This window comes from Sphaerodactylus townsendi, linkage group LG13 (genome assembly GCF_021028975.2).
Source record: "Sphaerodactylus townsendi isolate TG3544 linkage group LG13, MPM_Stown_v2.3, whole genome shotgun sequence".
NCBI lineage: Eukaryota > Metazoa > Chordata > Lepidosauria > Squamata > Sphaerodactylidae > Sphaerodactylus > Sphaerodactylus townsendi.
In genome coordinates this window covers 21282923-21309308 of record NC_059437.1, presented here as the reverse complement: position 1 = coordinate 21309308, position 26386 = coordinate 21282923, and the positions used below count along the sequence as shown (strand labels likewise).

The 26386-nt window shown below is 42.9% G+C and overlaps 1 protein-coding gene across 1 annotated transcript in view; it reads left to right on the top strand.

Annotated features, from left to right (window-relative positions):
- The first annotated feature begins 460 nt into the window (after positions 1 to 460).
- KLHL4 (kelch like family member 4) overlaps positions 461 to 26386 on the top strand; it is a 59272-nt gene continuing 33346 nt past the window's right edge. The window contains exon 1 of the mRNA XM_048514811.1: positions 461 to 1147. Coding sequence (XP_048370768.1) covers positions 726 to 1147 — 422 coding nt within the window. The 5' untranslated portion in view covers positions 461 to 725. The remainder of the gene's footprint in view (positions 1148 to 26386) is intronic.

The following is a 26386-nucleotide window of genomic DNA, read 5'->3' as shown; positions in this document are numbered from 1 at the left end:
AACATAATCATCTCCAATCTATCAATCTGGCAATCCAACCCTAGATAGGTTTCCTTAGAAGCAAACCTCATAGATTGCAGTAGCACTTTCAACAAAGAAAGACAACCTAAGATTGCAGCCAGTCAGATGGATCCTTCGGATATTGACTCCAGAGGCTAATTACATTGAATTCGGTGCAGTTTACTCCTGCACAAGCGTGCCTAGAATTGCAGGGTGAGACTGAAATCCTGCCTTGCTTCTCAGTCAAGTTTGCTCCAGTCCCCCTGGGGAGGTGTAGAATAAAGTATGAACCAGTTTCTTTTTAATATGCGGCTGAAGTTGCACCGGTAAGGTCCCTGAGGATGACAGGAGGCTCAGTTATATATTCAAGAGCGGAGCAGCAGCGCTCTGTGTGTGTGCATGTAAGCAGCTGGAGAGTGTAGCAGCAGATGCTCGCTCGCACTAAGCCGATTTACTTGTTTAAGATCTGACCTCATCATTCTGTCAGAATGGATTCCCACCTATACAGTTAGGAAGAGCTTCGCAGAAGTGTTCACGACACACAGGAAGCAAGCGGAAAGGAAAGAAGACACATCAGCTTGCGTGTGGGGGTTTGTTTGTGTTTTTTTGGATTAAGAGAAGACACTGAAACAGAAGAGAGAAACAGACTCCATTTCCTTTCTGGAACAACAGGATCTGTGTCTGCTTGTGTGTTTCTCTCTCCCTCTTTTGCCTGACCTGCAAAGATGTCCGTGTCTGGAAAGAAGGAATTTGATGTGAAACAAATCTTGAGGCTTCGCTGGAGGTGGTTCAGTCACCCTTCGCAGAGTTCCACAGGCACCGGAGGTTGTCTACAGCAGGAAGGATATGAGCATAGAGGCACGCCGGTTCAGAACAGGCTGAAGAGCCACTCGCGGGACAGAAATGGGCTGAAGAAAAACAACAGCCCCATCCATCACAACATCTTGGTGCCGGTGCCCGGCCCGACCCCGGTGCACCACCGACCGATTCAAACCTGGCACGAACAAAGCCTCATTGAACATCTGCAGGCAACTGAGCACATGCCTGAAGCTGGCACCGAGGAGAACTGTGAAAAAGACCAGTCACACAAACACACACAGGAACTGCAGATGATCACAGACAACCACAATAATGAGTCCGTCGAGAGGTAAGTGTTCCAGACAGTTGGATCAAAGAAAATAGTCTGTTAAGTTGCTGGTCAGAAATGTTTTTAAAACAAACCCCAAACAACAACAACAAAAATCCCCTCTAGTTCTTTGGTTTTGTCTTGGAGCTATAGAAATCCCAAAGGAATATGAAATCCAGATCTTACCTAGTCTGAGGAAGAGGAAGTTTATAACCCCAAGCAAAAGAATTGCTTTTCGATGCAATTTAGTTCAATTGTTGCTGTGTGATTCTGATGCGTTGTGTGGCTAATGTTTCCTATCTATGCGATGCATTCCTCGAGGAACAAGCTCTTTCACGCTTCACCTGATTTTTAGATTCCCATAGCATTTTCAGGCACTCTGCCTCACATTTTAATTTGTCCTGGGATTGATGATCCACCCTAAAATTGTCCCTTTCTTGCAACTTTATCAGTAAGAGGGCAACTTTGATAAATGGGAAATGCTTGGCATTCACACACATGCTGTGGTCTTTCTGCAGGCAATTAACGATGAGCCTTGTGACGAAGTGGCTGAAGCGTCTGAAAGGGTTATTTTCAAATGGCATTAGTTTCCCCAACCATTTGGGTGCAAGGAGAAACCACTCTCTTGCCTGCACACTTACTTGGGAGTAAGTTCCATTGCACTCGAAGTGCTGTAAGCTTGCAGTCCGCAGCACACAAACAGCCTCGTGTCAAAGATAATCTCCCATGAAATCAATGGAACTTACACCCCAAATGGGCATCTGTGCAAGTGCAGCTTGACTTGGAAGTAAATGCCACTGAAATAGTAGGGACGACTTCTGAGTTCAGGATCAGGGTGCAAACGGCTTTCTTTAGAACTGAACAGGATAAATGCAAGGGATTGCAAGAAGCTCCTCATACAAAAAGTACAGACAAGCATGTATTTCCTTTTAAAATTCTGCGCATGAATTCTTTTCCAGGTATGTTTGTTATTTATCAGGAAATAACTTGGTCTGCAAATGGAGAGTCCAACTTCTTAATAGAAACAGGATGAAATACAATTTATTTTACTTTTCAGTAAACCCCCCCCCCCCCATAATATAGATAGCCATGCAAGATATGTTTACACTCCAGCATGTTCTGGCACTAAAAATCAAATTAGAAAACCTGCATGTTTATTACTCCTCAATGCTCTGGGAAGTAATGTACAACTGCTCCGATTCCTTAAAATCTATGCCTGGGTTACCCAAGTTGGAAAATGTCAGTTTGTTGAAATGTATTGGAAACTGATTTGATGTTCAAGAGTGCAGGTGTCACGCTGGTTTGGAGAAACTGCTCTGGTCTTATACATGTGCACTAGGAAAAAACTCCAAATGAGTTTAATAGGCTTAATTTTAATTACGTATGCATGGCATTGTGGACTGAAACAGAGGGCCATAACCAGAGGCGTAGCTAGGGCAAATGGAGCCCGGTGCAAAACCTGAGTTTTGCTGCCCCCTCCTCCCCATGCTCGTTTGCGGTTTTTGTATTTTTTAGTGTTTTTTTACATTTTTGGCCTGCAAGGGGTGCAGTTTTTGGGCTAGCAGCATCAAAATGTCAGGGTATCGTTAGGAGACTATCCTGATGATACCATCCAGGTTTGGTGAAGTTTGGTTCAGGGAGTCCAATGTTATGGACTCTCAAAAGCCTCTCAATGTTATGGACTCTCAGAAGGAGCAGCAGTGGCGTAGGAGGTTAAGAGCTCGTGTATCTAACCTTGGGCTAGTTACAGCTTCTCGGAGCTTTCTCAGCTCCACCCACCCCACAGGGTGTTTGTTGTGAGGGGGGAAGGGCAAGGAGATTGTAAGTCCCTTTGAGTCTCCTGCAGGAGAGAAAGGGGGGATATAAATCCAAACTCTTCTTCTTCTTCTAGCCCCCATCTCCTATTAGCTCCCTTTGGAAACAATGGAGGATGGGGGGCACCCCTTTTGGGAGTCCATAACTTTGGACCCCCTGAACCAAACCTCACCTAACTTGGGTGGTATCATCAGGAGAGTCCCCCGAAAACACCCTGAAATTGTGGTGCTGCTAGCCTAAAAACTGCACCCCCTTCAGGCCAAAAACTTAAAAACACTAAAAAATACAAAAAACAAACCTGAAAATTTTGCTGCCCCCAGGCGCATGCCTGGTGAAACACACACCCTCCGGCCCCCTTGCAGCTCCGCCTCTGGGCATAACAAATATGATCTTGGGGAACTGTGATCTGGGCACCAGACCTCTGCAAATAACAAATGAAGAAAGGATGACACAAGTTGGGGCTACAATGCTGGGGCCGCAAGCCATTTTTCCTCATTGGTGATGTCTGCTCTCTGGCTCCTTTAAACCCAGGAAGGGAAAAGGATAGGGACAGCACAGCAATCAAAGATAATGCCAGTGATAAACACAATTTGAGGGCTGATGGGGGGAGCACTTCTGGTCCAGGAAAGAGTAAGTGAAGGGGAAGAGTTAAATGTTCCCTTTCCCGTGCCACTGCCTCTGTCCCAATCCACGTAACCCCTTTCCCCTTGAGGTGATTTTTTACTGCTAAATTACATCTAGGGCATAATGTATAGTTTAGCCATGTCTTAACAACAGATGTGCTGCTATAATTTCTTCCTGAATAATTTTAGACGAATCAACATAGTTGCTACTGAAAATGAGTGAAACCTGACAGTCCATTGAAAATCTTCACATTCCTTTCAGGAATGTAGAATGGGGCCCTGGAGACTGATAATGTGATAGCCAATCTCCATGCAGTAATTGCTTCTCACCATTACAGGCCTAACTGGGCAGCATCCCTCAGACATTGATAGCGAAGCCTCTGCTGCTACTACCCTCTTGCGATACAGGAAGATGAAACAGCCTCAGGGACTTCATTGTGGGATTAGAATGGTCATCTGTAGTTGCCAGCCAGGAAAGAATTGGGTTTGTTTAAGGATTATTAGAGGAAAGCCCTGGAAAGATTCCAACATTTAATTCTGAAAAGTCAGGATGTCATAATGTTACCATCTCAATTTGGCCCCAGGAGATATTTCTTTGACAAGGTATATGCACACTACAGATTTAAATTTTTAACTGTCATTCACAAAGCCGTTCACACGTGCCAGCACAGGAATTATAAGCAGAAGCCAGGAATCTCTGAGGGAGAATTCTTGACATCTCACTAAACTACAAATCCCAGTGTTGGAGGAAGCCATGACAGCTCATATGCTATAAAACAGAACAGACATAAATTTATTTTGTAGATCAAGTCAAATAGCCCTCCTGGGAAAATGGTAAAGTCAACATTTAAGAAGAAACCCTTCAAAACTATTGTTTTCTTAGGACAATTAATAACGAGATTTTCACATGGGTTGCCATTCTCCAGGTGGTATTTGGAGATCTCCTGCTATTACAGCTGATCTCTGGGTGACAGAGATCAGCTTACCTGGAGAAAATGGCTGCTTTGGAAGGTAAACTGTATGGCATTATACCCCATTGAAGTCCCTTCCCTCTCCAACCCCCCCTCAGGTCCCCCTCAGTACTACTCAGGTCACCCCCAGTACTAAACCTATGGGGCTGTTACAGCAGCAGCAGAAGGTGTGGTCAGTGATACTGCAATGCTAAGCATGTTGACTCAGAAGTAAATTGTGCTAAACTCAGTGGGACTTACTCCATAGTTAATCCATTTGCCAGTTATGGGTTAGGAAGCATGTAGAGATTTGGGAGTGGAGCTGAATGTTTATCGCAAACAAAAAATTGGTAAAAGCTGGATCTCAGAAAAAATGTGCGGTATAGTTCAGCTCTGAGAAGTAAGTATGGCACCATATATTCATGGACCAAGTTCAAACCATAAGGACACAGAGACAGCTGTTGGCTGTCTTGGCTGTTATGTATTTCACACTTCCTGCTGATCCCAGGGAGACTGTAGAAACATGGAACTGGTGCTTGGAGGCAGTTTTGGAGTGGAAATGGACTAATAAACTGAAGCTTAATCTCAACAAGACAGAAGTAGTACTGACCCAGGATTTCATGTGTTATCCATTCTGGATGGGGCTACACTCCTCTTGAATGAACAGGTCTGTAGTTTGCTGGACTAATTCAGCCTACTGCTGGACAAGCAAGTGGCAGCTGTGACCAGGAGTGTGTTTTTTTTATCTAGGGATTCCAGTCTCACGAGGTCAAACCTAATCTGGGGGTTGACTAGCCCGGTGGAATACAAGATTACATGTTTTTGAGTCTTGTGTGATCATTTTCTATATTGGAGTCATATTTAATCAAATATTGTATTCATAATTGTGTGTTTGTGATTAATCATGTGAGTAGAGGTTGCATTTAAACATATGAGTTGGAAACTAGAAAATGTAGAGATAAGGTCATGTTATATTGAGTTTATTGATCTTTATTGAAAGGATTTGTGAAATACAGGCTGCTTTTCAGCTGGTTAAGCCACTAGGTGCAAATTTGCGGTGATTACAGTCTCCCAGTGTGGCCTGGAGATCCCCTGGTATCACAGCTCATCTCAAGACTACAGAGAGCAGTTCCCTTGGAGAAAATGGATGCTTTGTGGAATTGGACCCCATTGAGATTTCTATCCTCCCAGGTTCCATCCCAAAATCTCTAGGAGTTTTCCAACCTGCATTTAAACATATGAGTTGGAAACAGATCCATATGGAAATCTGGATCTGGCATCCTACTCCCTCCATCCCCTGCTGGTGAGCACCCCTACTTTTACTGACTTTGACTGGTTAACCATCAATGCCAGTGGTGGCGAACCTTTGGCACTCCAGATGTTATGGACTACAATTCCCATCAGCCCCTGCCAGCATGGCCAATTAGCCATGGATCTATGCCCTTTCCTGGGAAGAAAAGGTCTGGTCACTATGGTGCATGACTTGGTAAAGCCTAAATTAAAATTCTGCAATGTGTTCTATATGGGGCTGTCCTTGAGAAGTGTTTGGAAAAGTCAATTGGTACAGAATTATCCAGCCAGGATGTTGATTGGAGTGGGTTATGGGGACCATACCAGTCTAGTCTTGACCCACCCACACTAGCTTCTGATTTGTTTTTCGGCACAACTCAAAGGCCCTATGATTTGGGACCAACATATCCAAGGGACTGCCCAATACCTTCTAAAGCTGCCCAACTGTTATGGTCATTTTTGAGGGCCTTTTTTTGGGTGCCCCCACCTTCTGAGATTAGATGAGCGGCAACCCAGGACAAGGCCTTATCAGTCATGGCTGGAAAGCTCTGGAACTTTCATTCTATGGAGATCTGTCTGTGCCCTTCTGTCAGTGCCAGATTTATCTAGGGTTGATAGGCTGAAGCCTAGGGGGCTTCTGGCCAAGACATATAATATTTTGTCACTGTCATAGGCCTTTCTTACACATTGCTGTCATAACACACTGCAGTCTCTAAACAACTGCAGTTACGGCAAAAGGTTTTCACACTGTTCATTTTAATATTTGTGCATTTTTAATCACTACAGTATTTAACAATAACATCTTATGTCCTTTATAGGAGAAATTGTGAATTTTAGAATTTTAAATCATCCTCAGTCTTACTCAGTTTTGTTTAAAACACTCTTCCATCTTCCTCTGGTTGTGAGGTTGCGGGATTGGGAGGGGACTCACAAGTGGAATAGTGATAGTAATATTATGAGTACTTAATAAAACATTTTTAACCTGCTCTTCCATTCATAAAACAGATCACCAGGGCAGGATATAAAACAAATGATGAAAAACAACCATAAAACTGCCATCAGGGGAAAAAAAAGCCCTATCATTGTATCTATCCCTTCTTCCAAGAAGCTCAGGGCAGGATACATAAAAGAAAGTGATTGGCCTAAGGTCACCCAATGGGTGTCATATCTGAGTAGGCATTTTTGCTCTCCTTAAGCCATCAGTTGAATGAATGGTGTCAAACTCTTTTGTTAGGATGGCCAGATACAAATGTGACTTGGTTGGGTTGGGCCTCGGGGGGGGGGGGGTAGCTGCCTCAGCTAGTGAGCCCCCAGTTGGATTGCCAGCTCAGAAGGGCACTGAGGGAGGTTGTTGGCATGGGGGGGGCAGTTTCAGCTGGTGAGCTCACAGCGGGCAAGAAGGGATTGCCTCAGCTGGCTTGCAGGTCTGATAACCCATTGTGGACTGGCCAATCCAGGCACCCACCCTACCTTGGTCCCACTCTGTCCTGGCTAGCCTGCCATCATGGCAATCTGGGTTGGCAATCCTGCTGCAAGCTTGCCAGCTGCAGCAGCCACTCCTCAGGGCTGACCACCTGCCCTAGTGGCATTCTGCTACAGGCAAACCTAATACAAGCTCACCAGGTGAGGCAGCAACCCCCCTCCCAGAACTGATCTGAGCTGGGGAGCCTGCTGGGTGTTCACCAGATGAGACAGCCCCTCCCCCTGCCTTGGCCCAACTAAGTCCCGTTTGCGTCCTATTTGGCCCTTGTAACAAATGAGTTCAATACCCCTGGTATGGCATGACATGAAAGAACCAAACTTCAGTGGGGAGTTTACCAAAGAAAATGGAAAGGATGAAAATGGTCTTCTAGATGATGTGCAAAAATTTCAAGATGTAAACACATAAGTGTTTGGGCAGTCTACCACTATGTTGACACTTGTCAGCATTCACATTTACTTATAGAAGTGTTGCAGCTGGTTTTCAGAAGGCGGGATATGGAAGGCTATGTAGTTGTTCCTCTAGCTTCAGTATTCATAGGGTTATTATAGCCATGTGGAATCTCTGCATTGCCAGCAAGCTCTCAAAACAGCTTGAGGCAAGTCTGAATGGCCCCAATCCACACTTGCTGTACATTTTGTGCCCTTCTTCAATCCTTATGAGCCTTTGGTATCTTGATCTCTGCAGAGTTCTGCATTTAAATTTCAAGTCACATCTGCACTTTCTATGCAGATGACATTGAACTGGAACGCTGAGTAGCCGCGTAAGCTTATTTCAGGCTCACACAATGACTTCCAATCAACGTCACCCAAATATGGTCAGGGTTGGCTATACAGAAAATCATTACCTCTTGGAGTAGAGCCTTTGGGGGCGAGATTGACAAGGTGAGATTGACACGTGCCCTGCCTTCTAAAAAAGATAGTCAGAGGTCTTTACCTTCTTTGGCTCCTGCATGCACATGGATGCTGCCGATGGGTTGCCAAATGCCCTGTATGATTCAAATACCCCAGTAGACACACTGTTTTGTGAGGCACAGCATTAAGGGATAAAAATTGGACAATTTACAGGCTTCGATGAGAAAGCAGGGAATTGCTGTCCTCGTTGGAAAGCAAGGTACCCTTTGGTCTGTATTACAATATGAAGAGAACACAATGACTTAATAGCACAATCCTAAACAGAGTTAGAATACTTGTGGTTTAGGATTGCAATGTAAGATCTGTAAAAAATTGAGAGAGGGTATCGACCTGGCACACTTATAAGGAATAATGATCTCCGGGTAGAAGCTGAGTGTACAACAAAGTCTTCAAACAACTAAAAGACATTATAAGGAAGTGCAAAGTTATCTTTTCTAGGATAAAGAGGCAGTGGAGGAAAACCAAAACATGGAACCTGATATATGGCTTGGATTTTGTTCTGAGAATCTTAATATCCATAATTGACACCCCAAAATCTTACTCATGACTTGGTATTTTCCTGCCAAAATCATGCTAGTGTACAGTAGTAGTTACAATAAGCTGTGACCCGGTCCTCCAAGATCATTATTTCAAATATTTTTTTGTTGCAAAGATGTAAAATTTCCACAAATTGTGGAGCCATGAGGGTGGAGTGGGGAGAGAGAAACTGGGGAAAATTTAAAGTATATGCCATGCTTGCACCTATTGTACTGCTTTAACATCACAAAATACCACATTTATAATTTTCTATATTAAAAAATTATGAAAATTTAAAGTGGTTTTTCAACAAGAAAAATTTCAAATATATACAAAATGAGAAAGAGAGAGAGAGCTGAAAATTGCTGTCCTCTATGTCACCTTAGCATATAAAACTTAGCTTTTACCATCTGGTGGGCAAGAAAAAATACAAACTGGAACTAGAAAACCAAATGTTATAGTAAACAAACAAGAACGCTCTTATAGCTAACCTTTCAACACTGAAAATGTCAAAATAGTCAGCAGCAAATTGTTCTTTTACACACAACTTGTTGACAAAATTAGACACACATAGTACATCCTGTATACTCTATACACATGAATTGCTAGCCACTAATGTTGTAGATTGTAAAAATCTCCATACTGCATAATTTGCATGAATAAACCTTGCCTTAAAAAGTACTTCACTCAAGGCCGAATTACACAATCCAGCTTCTAGTAAGTCAGGTTTGGGCTTTCTGAAGCTGCCGCAGAGGTCCGATTCAGCTCAGTACTGCAAAATAGAGAATGGACTCCTGTTTCCCTGCCCCACACCATTTTTCAGAGGCAAAATGCCCCGGGGAGGGGGGTTCTTTGTTGCTCCCCCTTGCCTTGACGTGGTCTGAGATGAATTGGGGCCCTGCAGACTTTGAAAAAGCCATTCCCTGGAGCTTCTGGACAACTGCAAGGAAAGTGAGTTGAATCCAGACTCATTAAAAATTGTATCATTTACTTCTGCCCTCATTCTAAAAGATAAAACATTTCATAGGGTTTTTTTTTTAGTGTCCTCCAATTGTCTAACTTTTCTAGGGAAAATAATAATATGGATCCACCATACAGGGTGACTGCTAAAATTACAAAAAAAGAATGTAGTGTGAAATGTCTCAATATAATGATCATGTATACTAATTCCTAGTTAAGTCCAACTGCAGCATTTTCCCCCTCCAAACTTCTCTCTCTTTTGACCCTTCCTTTCTACAGCTTCTTGACTCTTCCAATTATTGTCCCAGCAAGGTCTTCTCCTTATTCCTCCTCCATACTGCTAAGGCCCTTTCTTTCTGCCACTTGGTATCCAACAGACGTTGTGCTGTAGTGATTCCAGTATTGAACTAGGAACAGAGGAGAGTCTAAGTTCAATTTTTTCCCCTGCCTGATTGGGTATGCTGATTCCCAACTAAATCCAGTGGAAGTTTTTTCCCCTCCAACTTCTTGTACAGATTGTCAGAAAGAAAGAGGCCAAAATAAGAAGCAGAATCTTACTGGAATTATAATTGGAAGCACCAGGAAGCTAAAGAAAGGAAAGCCCAAAAGATAATCACTGCAATACTTTAGGCAGGCATTCTCTCAGTTAAGAGGGAAATGGAGAAGGGGAGATCTTTAAAGAAAGGATGGATAAACATGTAACAGTATCTGATATCTAGAGGTTTACTTTCCAGTAGTTCTGTTATCATCCAGATTGTGGAAGTAGAAGAAATCTTTGTGCTGCTTATACCATAGAGGCACCCAGACTAGATTTCTTATGCAGATTTTTGAAGAGTGGCTACAGACCCAGAATGTGGCTGTTTATATGGGCCACCAGAACCATGACTCTACACTGCCTGCTGATGGTCTCTGTCCAATGTCTGCTGATGGTCCAATGCAAGACTGGAATGGCCTGGGACCAGAGAATATTCAGGAATGCCTTTTCCCATATGGTCCTAGCTCAGGTCCTCTTCAGAGGCCTTCTTCTGTAAATCTACCCCATCTTTTTTGAACAACCATGACACAACTATGACACTCGCTAATAAGGGAGGTCCACTTGCCCCCACTTCCACTGTTGTGTTAGTTGACGCTCTTTCAAAGCACATTTGGGTCGATTCCGCACTTGCGTTATCGACCTAAGTTCGAGCTGCGTTCGACCTAAATGCTCCGCACAACCACTGGGATCCACGTGGTTTTGTACCAGCTTCGCCCCGTGTAATGGTCAGATATCTGACTCCAGTTGGGAACTACTACTTTTTCAGGGAACCACACTTGAACTCAGCTCGATTCCAGTAAAGTGCGTAATCTCTGGTGCCAGGAGTACCCCATTCAGCCAATCACAGCTGAGTGTTTTGGGCATGCGTACAGCTGGCCAATCAAAAAACGCCACCTTCATCCCTGCATTCCTGTGGCAGTTTTTTTATAACATTGTGGGCATAGACGGAACATGGCCGTAGAACAGTAGCCAATTGGAACGGAGCGGCGAAGAGGCACAGGATGATTCCGCCCTCCGAGCTGGAATCAAGCTGGTTGCAGTGGGGAACAACAATGGCTTCGACCTAGGTTAGTGCCTTTCTCAGGGAACTGGGTCAAACCTATTTTACTCGTGTGCGGAATCGCCCTTGGACTTCACAAACCATAGGGTGGTTTTATATTTGGCTGTTAGTGCTGCATCTGACTCCACAACAACTTTAGTCTGTTGATCTTTTGATTCTGTGCAGTTTGCTATATGGTGGTCTTTTGATGGTTAATTTTTATTGATTTCCATTGCCTGGTGATTCAGAAGGGAAATAAAGAAATGGTTTAAACAAACCAATAATCAGTTAAGCGAATAAGTGTTTTTCTACACACATGAATATTTTTGTCACCCAAGTCTCAAATTCCAAAGATTCAGCATCTCCATGACTATCCATTTCCTTTTTGACATCATTGTTCTGGATGACATTTTTCTCCCAGCCAAACTAAGCAAATATTTCCCTCACAGAAGTAGTACTATGTACCAGCATTCAGAACTGACAGTCTCCCTTATATGACTCTATAGAAGCTAAGTTAATGGCTGTATGTGTGGCAGATCAGAGCCAATGAGAACTCTGTGCAAGTTTCCCTAATATGAAATCATGGGAGCAAAATCAATGGCTGTTTACATTAAAGGCCACATACGATTCTAGGTCGATTCCCCATGGGGAAATTTTATCCAGATCAAACCAAGTTTGTAAAGAAACCACATCTTTTCATTGGGGTTTCAACCTCCCCACCGCATCATGTATTCAGCAAAGACATATATGCCTATCTTGGATCCCAGAAATGTAGCAATCCCCACTACCACGCAATCTCTTTTGTGGGTCTGTCCTGATTGGCTGGCATGCTGTGTTGGGGCGGGACCTTTTTGGGGCGGGAAATTTTTCCCTGCAACTTGCTAACCTGAGGTTTGCTCATTTGCAAGGATGAACGTTTAAGCGTTTAGGCGCTAAGCAGGTTTTCACTCGTTTGGAAGGGTGAACGGTTAATCGTTTAATCAGTTTTTTGTTATGCGAACGTCTCTTGCCAAGTCCAACAGCAAAACTGAAACCTGGAAGAGGCTGTGCGCGCATTGCTCAGCGCCAGCCAAGAGCTGATTGGTTGCGAGACTTGCGTCACGCTCCACGGCGGGAATTTTAAACACAGATTGGACCCCCGTTCCTCCCCACGAAACTGGATCGAAAGCATGCTAAGAGAAAAAGTTGTATTTGCAAGCAGGTTCTGCCGGGACGCAGGATAAGGGGAAGAATGAGTGCCAGAAACAGGATGAATCCCTGTTCGTCGCTCAAGCAGTGGGGAGTTCTTGCTGAAACCTTGATATTTCGCATGAGTATCACGCGATTAATTGACCGTGGGGAATCAATCCTAGTCTATTGTATGTCTCAGATAAGACAAGTTCATGTGACTGGACAAGATGGTCTCTGGGGAACCATTTCAACATTGCTCAATGAAGAAAGCAACATATTCTGAATGTGAATGTATTTAATGTTGAGGCGTTCTCCCCCCTTTTCTTCTGTTCTCTTGTTCCAATGTTAGCCTGTTTTAGACTCTGCTTAGGAACAGGTTTCCCATTTAATCACATTAAACGCAGCAGGCATATCATTTTGAAAATAACTTAAATTATATATTATAGCTTCTCATTACAGGCAGGAAAATTGGCAGTAGCTGTTAACCTGAGAGAGCAGCACAATTCAGCACCACAAAAGTAGCCTTTAAGTAAGGGTTATGCACAAATTTGGTGAAATCTGGAGGCATTAAGAGAAGCTATTTGTATTCCTGCAGTGGTTTCCTTACCCTGTCTTTCATGCTATGTATATGCTCAGATGAGATCCCCCCCCCTTTAACAAGTAGCTCGATCAAAACACTATGGCCGTTTCCGCACGGCCCCCGGGGCGCCCCCAAGCCGGCAAGAATTCTGCCGGCGTGGAGGCGGAGGCCGTTTGTGTGCAAGCATGCGTGCGGCCTCAGGGGAGGCCGGCGGAGGACAGGTGGCTCCGCATAAAGCCGCCTCTGCCCCCTTCCCCGTCCCACTCACCTTGTCCCCGTCGTCGGCCTGCTGGCCTCTGAAGCCACGCCCACGCTGCCCTCCGACCTCCAGGGGTCGGAGAACAGTGAGGGAGGGGCTGCAGAGGCCAGCAGACCGACGACGGGGACAAGGTGAGTGGGACGGGGAAGGGAAACAGCGTGTTCCCGGCGGTGCTGTTCGCACTGCGCCGCCGGGAACACGCTGTTGCGGCAAAAACAACCCTTTAAAGGGTTGTTGTTTAGGGCGGCCTGACGCCACCCTGGGGGAGGGGGAGCGCAGTCAGGTTGGCGCTGCTGCGTTGCAGCAGCGCCGCCTGTGCGAATGGCTCCCTGGGGACGGCGTTTATCCCGTCCCCAGGGCGCCATAAAAAGGCCGTGCGGAAACGGCCTATGAAATAATGGCACAAAAGACAGAATGGCCCAACAGCTCCAGTAGCTCAGGATCTTGATTAGGTTCTGTACTTTCCCCCTTTGAAGCATCGTCTGCACATTGTAGAAGTATTCCTAAATACATGGCATTGTCCTCTACTGTCATTGACTTTAGGGTCTGAAATGGATGGTTCAGGATTTGGGGCTGGGACATGGTCTAATAAGTTTCTATATATATTTCAGTCAGAAAAAGGAAACAGGGAGGTGACATGAGGCTACACGAGCTCCTGCAGTTGGCATACAGTATGAAGCCTCTGGGTTGGCTTGGAGAGTGATAAATGCTGGGATCTTCTGTCCTGTTATCTTATTGGCCATTTCCTCACAAGTCACTGAAAACATTTGCAAAACATTTTCAATCACCCCACCCCCCCTCGTTTGTTCACATTCACCTCCTTGAAACAATTCCTAGACACCATTTTGTGTTCGTTCTGGGTTTTTTAAATGTCTCCATGGATTTGATGCTTCAATTCCTTGCGCTGCGATTTGCTATAACATGGGTAATTAAAGCTTCGAAGAAATAGCTCTTCAAAATAAAAAAAGCAGAACCAACAAAATAAACAGGTGAGACAGCAAGCACTAGGTCACAAAATGGCACCAAGGAGGAAGTTTGTGGAGAGGCATTGGGAACGTCCTAAAGAGATTGCACAGCCAAGTGAAAACATTGTGAAAATGTTTCCTCAAATGAATCAAAGAAGATGATGCAAATAAAAAAGTTTCAGGCTGAAAAGAAAAGGTTTTTTGGAGAAAACGTTTTATTTCCTGTCTCAGAACATTTTATTTTGGTTATGCAGAAAGGGCCATTATCTTTCCTCCTTGGTGTGATTATTTTCTAATAGAACAAAATCATGTGATTTAAAGGGAGAAACTGGTGCAGGGTGACAGAAGCTATTCAACTCTCTTTTCTCAAGCCATTTTACACCTTCAGGGAAAAGTGTAAAATGCCCATTCCCCAGTGGTAGGATTCAGCAGATTTGCACCACTTTGGCAGAACCGGTTGTTAAAATGGTGGTTGTAAACAACCAGTTGTTAAATATTTGAATCCCACCACCGGAACCAGTTGTTAAATTATTTGAATCCCACCCCTGCCATACCCTCATAAGTAAAACAGCAGCAGCAACTTGGGCAAGGTAGCAATTTTTGTTGGGAGAACAGTAGAAGGGAAGAGTTAAATATCTCCTCTCCCTTTATTCCACTTTGAATCAAGGCCCCATGGTTGCACTGTTTAAAAAATCTTCAGAAAACATAACCATAGAAGCATGTATAATGTATTATTCCACCCTGACTGAATTTGGGTATTTGGGTATGGCTAAACTAGGAGGACCCCATTGTAGCTCCAGCAAAAAAAAAAAAAGGACAGTGTTAGAAATAATGCCTCTGGTGTTTTATTTTACATTGTTCCTCTCTTTATCATCATGGGAATCAAGATAATGAAACAGGCACATTTTATCCTTTCCAATTATAGCTGGTCAGTCTTTCAGAACAGTTCATTAGTCTTGCAAAAATCATCATTGGGAAAAAATGTGTGTCGAAAGTGTTTGAAGCAGGGAATCCACAGTGGTGAGATGACTTGAGAACATTTGATTGTTTTCACAAAGAGGTGGGGTATGCAGCTGTAGCATCAACAGGAAACAGCATGTCAGAGTATGCATTTTTAGAAGGAAACAAAAAAGATTGCTTGGGTTTATAGAAATGCAGTCTGAAAGCACTTTAGAGCTAATGGACAATTAAAGGTTGTTTTATGGTGAAATTATTGACTTCCCAGCTATTTATGAGGTGATCAAGCCAGGCCATTAACAAAACGGGTTTCACGTTTGAGAGTGTAGCATTAGGCAAACAGGGTATGTAGGCAGTATCACACATTACAATTTAGCCCTTGGTTTCCATGCTGTGGGGTTAATGTTAGCCTCCAAAGGAGGTAGCGCATCAAAAACAAAATGCTGCCATTTTGTGTAATGCCCACATTAGACAGAAGGTACAATGGCATTATTATCTCCATTTTCTTTTGCTGCACTAACAACCATGTGCTGTATGATGGTGCCAAATGCCCTTTTTAGGCTCTTTCTGTAACCCCCAAGAATGAGTGGTTTAGTCTAGTAAGAGGCCGAGCCTGTGTATGGAAGATGCAGTCTGGTTGCTGAGGAGCTCGAATAACATTTTCTGGGCTCTTATCAACTTGAATGAGGGCTATGTCTTTCCAGCTTCAGACTGTAGTCTGATCCCTTCCACTGTCAAATGTGTTAAATCCTCTGGAGATGAAGTGGATGACAAGAAACTAGCACCTTGGTGGACTTGAGAAGTGGGATTCATCACAGTTTTTCTCCAGTGTACTTAGAGTCTTTTTCCTCACGTAATGCAGATCCACTTATTGTTGAAAAATAAGAAATAAGAAGGAAAATTAAAGAAAGACTAATGAGGAGAAAAACAAAGAAAATGGGGAGGCTGTTTCCAAGAGCTCATTGGCTCACTCACACTGCTGATTCTGGATTTTTTCACAACTAGTGGGTCCAAAATCCAGAACCTTCCAGTCCACCTGACAAATTTAATGTCCCCAATATCTGTGGGGATGAGAAGGTAGAAATGTTGCAAAGCTGAATGCTGGCTCCATGTGGAGCTAAGAAGTAGCAGCATTGCAGGGCCAAACACTGGGGTCCTGGGACCTGTTGCTCAGCTCTGCACGTACTGCCTCTGAGCCCATATGGAATGGGAAGTAGCACCACTGCAGAGCTGAATGCTGGGTGAGCCACGAGGAGCTGGGAGGCAGCAGGAATTTTTCAGGTTGGGGTTTAATAGACCCAATTTTTTTTAAAAAGAAACCCCCCACCAAAAAGCTAATATGGTGATTTGGCTTTTTTTTCCTTTTCAGATTATTCAAAAAAATTTGGGACTATTGAACCCAAATCCCAAAATTCACCCCCCCCCAAAAGAGAGGTGCACACCTCTAATACTGATCAAGATAATAGGAAAGAAGGCAGAAAGTGAGTCCCCTTCCGCAGAGAGTGAGTCCCCTTCCACATACGCAAAATAATGCGTTTTCAAACCACTTTCACAACTGTTTGCAAGTGGATTTTGCCATTCCACACAGCTTCAAAGAGCACTGAAAGCAGTTTGAAAGTGCATTATTCTGCATGTGTGGAATGAGCTAAAGAGAGAAAGAGAGGTGCCACTGGACAACTGTTCGTACACACCAGAGACTGCGGTGTAAGCCAATTGTATGTCATGAGCCTTGAAGACAAATACCCTGGGATAAAAGTTACTAGGAGGCAATATTTTTTGTTCACATGTCCAACCCATATCATCATAACAACCCTGTGTTACGTCAAGAGAGAGGACAAGGATTGGCTAAAGGCCAGTTTGTGTGCAGTATGCAGTCTTACATACAAATAAAGTGCTACTATGACACTTTCCATCCAGATTCTGTGTTCAGTTGTTTTTATGCCCACTAAATCAGCACATTCGGGATTCCAGACCTGTTACATTAGCATTCCGATGATTCTCCTCATGTTCTCTGAGAATCTGAGGTGTTAAGAGCTGTCAACACCTATTCATTCCAAAGTACGCAGAAGCCCCATGACATTTTTCAGGATCGGGCTCTATGCTCTGCTTACAAGCTGATGTGGGAACCGCTAAAATGTACGGAAGCTCCAATGTGGGAGGAGAGTTGTTCTGAGACCTTCCATACAGTTAGTGTTGCCAGGGAAGCTGTTCCTTCACAGTATATTTTTGGAGCACCCTCACTGCTTTATTGGCAGTCTGAATTGAGATGTATCGATCACATTTTTTCAGCCTGCCAATCTGCCCCAGAGCTCACAGCGGTGTACCTGGTTCTCCCTGTCTCCATTCTTTCTTCTAACAACCCTCTGAAGTAAGTTAGGCTGAGAAAGACCATCTGGCTTCATGAGGAACTAGAGAGGAAACTCAGTATAGCAGTTATACTACTATAGTAGTTATGCTACTATTCCTCTCAGTATAGTAGAGAGGAAACTCAGTATAGTGCCAGACTGGTTCAAATCCCCAGACTGCCGTGAACCTGGATGACTGGACCAGGTACTCTCTCTCTCAATCGAATCTACTTTTGAGCGCAAAATAGAGTGCAAGAAAACTAGCTGTGTGGCCCTGAATTCATTGCAAGACGAACAGGATAAATTTCATAGATGGGAACAAGCTTATTCCAGTTGGCATATCCCAGTTCCAATAATCTAACTGCTATACCACACTATCCCTTTGCATTTTTGTCTTCTGACATCCTGTGCTTCGCATGAGCTGGTTGTAGTGGACTGCGGAGCTCCTAAAGCCTTTTAAAAGTTCTCCTGCCAAATGTGGTACTTTGAACATGCGCAGGGTACTTGTTTGTCATCAGTGGGGTCTGGTTCATATGGTCACTTGTCTAATATACTGCACATGGTGAAAAATGGCTTTTCCTATCCTTTCTGAAATCATTGGATTCCTGTTCCAACCCCCTGCTGTACTTGTCAATGTTCTCTTCCAACCCTCCTTTTGACGCCAAGTATAGTCAGTCTTCTGTGTCATCAGGGCAAAAGTGTGAAGGTATCATCAGGACAGCTTGTTGTTTCCCAATGATATTATTTCTGAGGGAACAACAGTTTCTAATTATGGCAGGCATTTCTGACAGTTTATGCAAAAGCATACATCACTTTAAAGGGGAACAGCAGGCCCTGTGTGCTCTTCTACTTCCAGGATCTATTAACAGAAGCTTCTCCAGTTCCCAGGTGCTCAATTACTGGCATTTTCAGCAATTGCTTTCTGTGCCTTTTGGTAGAAATGGTTTATTAAAGAACCTCAGCTGGGGAAGCTGGGAAACTGTGCATAACAAGCGTTCCACCTGCAGTGGTGCATCTGATACTTGGCTGCCCACATGAAAGGAGAGTGCCTTTAAAGCAGGTGTGAAGAAGAATAGGACATGATATGATTACTGGAAGGGAAAATGAGCAGAACTCGATGTTGCTCAAAGGAGGTAACAGCCGAAATATTTGTTAGATTATTTTTTAAGAAATGGATGGTGGATACGTGCACGTTTTCTTATAAGCCTAAACTAAAGTGCTGGTTGTTTGAAGAACTGCTTGTACCCATATGAACTTGCTTGTCAGTTAAGAGCTGCAAGAGAGGCCTGGCTTTATGTGGTTTTGCCATTGTAGTGAAGAGAGGTGCCTAGCCACTAGAGGCAAGGCCTCCTCTGTGTTGCCACATTCGGTTTAAAACTCCTTCTCCACGCAGTTCACCTCAAATCCAGCTTATCTGGCTTTTAATTACAAGTAGGGTTTCCAGGTTTCCCCTGGTCACTGGCAAGGGATGGTGGGTAAGGTTTCCACTTTCAGGCTGGGATACTGCAGGAGATTTGGAGATGGAACCTGGGGAGAACAATGTCATAGAGTCCACCCTCCAAACCACCCACTTTCTCCATGGGAAATGATCTCTGGAGATGAATTGGAGATTAGCTAAAATTCTGGGGAATTCCCAGGTTCCACCTGCAGACTGGCATCCCTAGTTATTTATCCAAACCTTTAATTTTTTTTAATAGTGGGGAAACAAGCCAGATTAGAGTCCATCCTTACTTTAATCAAACCAGATTAGAGTGGAGAAACAAACCAGATTCGAGTCTGCTGGTGTAGAATGTTGGTCAGCGAGATGACCAAGTGAGCATTATATTTTTGCCATTAGGAAAATATGTTCTGTACAATAAGTCTTATTAGAAATGATAAACTACAATAATATGTATGGGAAATTTAATCTGAACATAATCATGAATTTGCCTAGCTCTCTCAAAATAATAGAACGATAAGAGTCTTCCCAAGCTGGAAAGGAATACACATGACATTTGTGTTCAAATTTGTTGCCTTAATGCCACTTGTCATTATTTCAGTTTTCATCGTGCCATTCATCCAGCAAGTCATTTTCCAGCCCTTATTCTAATCTAAATCAGATATTAAAATGTATAAGCAATTGCTAAATAAATAAGATTAATTGCCCAAGCAATTATGATGGAGCAGCTGGATGAACAATTACTAACTCTAGCATAATTAGTCTGGTGGCACATGATCACTGGAAATAAATCAGGTCCGCCAGGACCAGAAGCATTGCTGCAATAGGTTCCCAGTTAAAAATCATTCTTCTGCATTTCATAACCTTTGGACTTGGACAACTAATCAAGCCATAATTGGCTATTTACCAGACAAGCAAAAAAGGTTGTTAGTACTGTGGAGCAATGGGCAGGCTTTAATTTATTATCTTGTATGTGGAAGGCCAATCTACTGGGATGTTTGACAGTAAAATGAGAATATTATTCATAAGGTCAAAGTTGCCAAGTGGTTTCAAATGCTTTATAAAAACTGACTGGCAGGGAGATTCCATAAAGTTTCCTCAGGGCTTCTCAAAGTTTATCAGTCAAAGGCACTTTTCCAGGTCAAAGAAAATCACTCAAATCGGCTATACAACTTGGTTTCCTTCCCAGACTTGTCTGTCTGCTTGCTTTCTACCTGACAAATATGATGATCCTAGACCTCATTCAGTCAAAATTTACCACCTAGTCTGAACAATACTCTAAATTAACCTTCATAAAGCTACTGTATTTGTATTCATCATAAAAGTAGGGCTGTAAGCAGTAAATGAATTACAAATCACTGCAAATCAAGAATATATGTGCACTGACAGTTATGTGTCTAGAGGTGTAGCCACCCTGGGGCATGAGGGGGCTCCTGCCCCAGGCACCACTCAAATTGGTCATGTGGGGAGTGCATTCGGCCACTCCCCCCAAGCAGCCTCTGGGCTACATGGGCAAGATTAATTGGCAGGCTCAGAGGGGGGGGGGGTGTTTTTTCTTCCCTTTATGTTGGTAGCAACTGTGGGACATTCTCTTTTTGGTCCCCCATCATTACCCTTAGTCTGACAAAGCATGAACATCCAGGGGTGGGCAATTTTTTTTTTAAATGGTGAGGAAAGTGAGGGTGGGGGGGGGGGACCCTGAAGGAGGAAGTGGAAGAAGTGAGGTAATGAGCCACAAAGTTAGTTCTGTTCCACCTTCTCCCTCATCGATGATTGATTACCGGAGGAGACAGGATGTAAAGAGGAGTGTAAGATTTTACAGAGAGACTTCAGGGAGCGAGTGTCTGTGAAAGAAAAGCAGGTGCATGTGCAAAAGACGGCTGGTGAGGGTGCAGTTTTCCAGCACGTGCAGTTGAATTTGTTGTTTCTGTGAGGTTAATATTTTCCCCCCTGCAGTTTCATTCTTATTGGAAAATGTGGTTCAGGGGGAGGAGGAGCTGGCAATTGTGTTTATTATAGCAAAAGTTGATAGTGTTAAATTTCCTGGTTAAATGAGTGTCTCCCCCCTTCCTTGTCTTGAATAAATACACACCTCTTTACAGGACACCAGCTTTCAAGGCTGCTCTCTTGATGAAACATATCATTTCCCCAAGATAAACTTTTCCTAGACAGTGTACTATGAACCCATTTTTTCTAGTCTCCTTTTTTAGTAAATAGAGAAGTGGAGGATGTTGTAAGCTGCTTTGGGTTCCCTCTGGGAAGAAAAGCAGGGTACGCACAAAGTGAAAATTTTAAAAAATGGCATTTCTCATGTAATTATCTGCGTGTGCAAGGGCTCTGAAGTCCCTTCTGACTCATGGTGAATCTATGAATTAACAAATGTCCAAAACATCCTGACTTGGATGGCGCAGGCAAATCCAATCTTGTCAGAAGCTAAACACGGTCAGCCCTGGTCAGTATTTGGATGAGAGACCTCCAAGGAATACCACTGTTGTGATGCAGACATAGGAAATGGAAAACCACATATGAACAACTCTTGTCATGAAAACCCTTACATGTAAGAATTTTTTCTGTCTCCTTCATGGCTGCCCTTCCCAATCACAACCAAAAGCATGCGGAAGTCCTTATTGTTGTAACTGGAGATATGGACTTTTGTAGCTATATTAAGTCATCTACTTCTGCTGTTGCTGAAAATATGGATTTACCCCACTGATAAAATGGAGCATTTTGTGCACTTGAAGCAAGGTAATACTCACAACTTTAGAAAAGCATTTTTATAAGAGAATGGGACCAAACTCTGTTGTAATGTTTATCATATGTATCATGACCTCACCCCCCACCCCTTACTGTCCGCTACCTTTTTACCCCACTTTCTGTATTTTTAATGGTATGGTCTATCAAGTCTTAGGAAGTTTTTTGTACTTTTATCTAATTTTGTAATCCTAGTCATTCTGTGTTGCTTAGTGGAGACCTTATGGTGCCAGGCTGATTGATTCTTTTATATTTTGTAATCCACCTTGAGTCTCAGTGAGAAAGGCATATTATAAATAAAATGTAGTGAGATCTTGCAAGCTAATGAGGGCCACTCCTGGTCAGTATTTGGATGGGACACCATCAAAGAATACCAGGGTCACTACATGGATTCAGGCAGTGGCAAACCACTTCTGAATGTCTCTTGCCTTGAAAGTCAGCTGTGCTCCAATGTTAAAAAAAATATACACCTGCAAGGCACAGCAAACACTTGCTTGACTACAAAGAATAGGCATTATCCAGCCAATTTTGGTTCCATTGATTTCAATTAAGTATTCCTAGCAGGGTCCTATCACTATTACTTTTTTTTGGTCAGGGTTAATTCTAGATGTTACAACTTTATCCTTCAGTGAAATTTGAGGAGATTCTCTGTCCATCCTCAATTTTATCCTGCTGAGACAAAATAGCTGAAGGAATTTTGTTGGTAGGTTTCATGAAATGACTTGGGCAAGGGAGATGGAGGTAACTTCACTCTCTTTTTGAAATTAGTGGAATATGAAAATGCCTAACCTTGGCTAAATCATGGGTTACCTTGGACTACTTGCAAACCCGATGATGTAATGTGATTTACAATTTCAACAACTTTTAATCAATTTAAAAACTGAGCCCCCCTTTTTGCAGAGAGAAAAAGCAGCACTGCCTTAGTACCACAACATTGCCTTTCAAATGCAATCCCCTTTAAAGCTGGAATATATTCTGATACCTGTACTTAATGCTCTCACTCCCATTTTCCTTGAAGGAAATAAGTCCATGCACTATCCCCTCAGCAATCTGGTTTTAACTGAAGTTTTAATTTGTGAAGTTATGTAGAAACTGTTTCCAGATAATTTAGACGCACCACCAAGAACAATAACCCAGCATGTTCTCCAGAGAACAGTTTCAACAGAACTGTATTTTGGAAGATGCATACTGGAGTTCACAGATTAACAAGAAATGAACCATGAATAAGGCTTTTGAAATAATGCATTTTAAAGAAATAGCATTCTGAAAAGTGTGTCACATTAGCCCTTTAAAATCTATTTATATCAATATTACTGTTCCAAATACAACTCCCCTCCCCAAGAGCAATTCCCTGGACCACAGATTGCTAAAGAAAGGGACCACCCTAGAGCTGATATTCTCTTCCCCTCCCCTCCCCCCACGTACATCCTGCTGCTGTTGCTGCTGTCCCGAGAGGATAGAGAGACTTGTTATTTCCAAGCAGTATCTGTTATTATATTGATATCTCCATATATCAATGTGAAAAATAAAGGTTGGTGTGTTTTGGGTAAGTTGGTGTGAGTAAGCTTTTTTTCTGTGACTCGAAGCAGCCAGCTACATGGAAGGGAGGGTGAGGGGGAAAGCATGGATGGCAGTGAGGGAGTGGGAAGGCTGGCTGTGGGCAGAGGGAACATGTCCAGGGCAAAGCTGTGCTCACTGGCAAATCTATTCTGCTTGGGTTGTGAACCAAATTAAAATTGTACTAGAAGTGGTCATGCTTGCTGTGGAGAGAATGGAAAGTGAAAGTGGGGCTTGAGAAAATACGTCTGTGCAAGAGATCTTGCCATGATGGACATACGTCCTCTTCATGCAACAGACACTTGCCCACAATTTTTCATGTTATTGGAAAGAGAAAGAAAAAGTCTGAAGCTAGCTGGGAAATTCTTGGGATAAAAAAGCAGCCTGCATAGAAACAGAAAAGGGATATACGTGCTGGTCATTATTTTGGGAATAGCACTGTGTGTGTGCATGCTTGCTTGTGTTTGTTTGCTTCCCATCTATTCAACCTGTATAAACTGCCATATGAACAGATATCACTAACACTCATCCCTGAGCAGTGCAGTTTTTGCACCGACTTTAACACACATTACTAACGTGATATAGGGAGCCTGTAACAACAAAGCATTAAAACAGAGTAATGAACACCAAATATACTTCAGGTCTTAACATTTCTGTGTGATAGCAAAAAAAAGAAGAGAAAAAAAAGGAATTTTATCCTTGGAACTTGGGGGTCCCTAACTACATATTGCAATAAATTTGCTTCTCTGGTATAAGTCTCTTGATATTCCTCCTTCATAAATATAAACAAGTTTGCTGTTTTCTGAACCATGGAAACGCAACAAGAGACCTCAAAAAGGCAGAGCATCTTATTTTACTCCCAAACTCATAAAAACAGCCCAATGATGATAAATGAAAATGATTTTCCACAGTCATCATTATATGAGTTACCCATTAATGTTACATGAACTTCCTGTTATATCGGGACCCATCAAAATTACCTGCAGGGAACATTTTTATAAGCATCCGAAATATTTTACCAGAAGGCAGAATCAGAGGGTTCCCAACTAAAGCTGATGAAGAATCCCTTCTTTGAAAACAGATTGTAAATTTTAAAAGAAGAAATGTGCTCATTTTACTTTCCAAAATTGCCTTCAATTATAACCCCCTTATTGTCTTTTACTATCCTGCTGTTCTGGCTGTCAGAATGGTTAAAGACTGTTGACAAGAAAAGTCCTGTTGGAGAAGACCCAGGCCCATCTGTTTCCATCAGTGGGCAGCAAAATGCCTCTAGAAGGCTCATAAACATCATGAAAATGATGGTCTATTTCGAGTTGCTGAAACAGACAACAGCTTAAACCTCCAATAACATTTGTAGGCCAAGAGAAAATCCCCTGCCACGTTGGTGACTGTCACTATAAGGGTTGCTTCTTTTTCCTGAGCAATTCAGTTAAGGACAGGATTTTTTCATGTAGCCAAATTCACTTGCTCTCTCATCTAAACACTCATAGTACTGAGCCCGTAGACCCTCTTTGCTGTTGTGTTTTACTTTTGATGTGGCAGGTTATGAGACTGGGACAGAAGCCACCTAGGACAAATGCAGAAAATTATCTGCTATGAACACTAGAGTCTATAATGACACAACAGAAATGACACAAATCAGCTTGAGGGCTATTTCTGGGGAATTGTTGAATTTGGAGTAGGTGATCTTGTTGGCAGCTCTGACATTCTTAAGTGATTTTATAAACTTACAGCTTCAGGCTTAAAGTTTATGTGTGATGATGGGGAAACAAACCTGGTTCACCAGATAAGAGTCTGCAGCTCATGTGGAGGAGTGGGGAATCCAACCTTATTCTCCAGTTTAGAGCCCCCAGCTTTTAACCACTACACCGCATTGGGTCTCTAGCAGGCAGGAGGTTGTTCAAGGCACAGGGAAAGCCTGACAAGACGGCATGGAAGTAGAAATAAGAGAAGATAACATGGAAGGCTTGCAATTATTTCTGGGTGAAATCAAGCTAATGATTATGCCATAAGGTTTTGAGGCAAGACAGGGTACAAGAAAGAGTATATAAATCAGAGTTTAGAGAGACAGGCAAGCTGGCACTGAGTCTTCATTTCTGGTCCATTTTTGAAACAATCACGTCAACAGAACCATAATCCCCTACACAACCGCATTGCTGCCCCCAGGATTTTTCTGTCCTCATAAGTAATTTCAACACTAGCCTGCCGTCATCTTCGGCACAAAATGCAACGCCAGCAATTTGAAGCGCTATTTACCTAATAGTTCCATTTTTGAGCTCTCGTCTACCATATTTACTTTCTAATGTAACTGCATAACATCTCTATTTGAAATGTACGGGCATTCCAGAGCATATAATGAGTTTTCGTCAAATGCTCAGTTTGCTGCTGGCACTGAGGATAACTCATTTTGACTGAAAATCGGGAGAGAAGAGTGGAAGAGAGAGCATCAAGCATTTTCAGGCAACAAGAGCAAATCTTTTAGGTTTTTAGGTTGCATATGGATGGTATTTTCCACAGGGTAGTAGAACTAGCTTTGCACTCTGGCACTAGTGTAGCTCTAACTTTGGGTCAAACTAAATTTTTACTGTTTTTAAAGAACTCAGATATGCCACATCATGGAGCAGCAAAATCAGGGAAAAGATTTCATTCCAGCACAGTTTTCATATGGGAAAACTGCTTGGGAAAAAGGCAGGAGGCTGTCATTCTCCTACAGTGCCATTCTGAGCCCATTTTGGCTTTTTAAAAAGAAGCTGTTTCCTGCAGGTACTGCATGTCTTACGGGAACTTGAGTTGGATCTAGGGAACCCAGACACACTTGGCCCCTTCTGCACATGCAGAATAATGCACTTTCAATCCACTTTCACAATTGTTTGCAAGTGGATTTTGCTATTCTACACAGTAAAATCCATCTGCAAAGTACATCGAAAGTGCATTATTCTGCATATGTGGAAGGGGCCTCTGTAAAGCTGTAATATTTAGTTTGGCCCTGAGATCCAGTACCAGTACCTTGATACCTGTACAAATGTATTAGAAGAAGAAGAAGAGTTTGGATTTATATCCCCCCTTTCTCTCCTGCAGGAGACTCAAAGGGGCTGACAATCTCCTTGCCCTTCCCC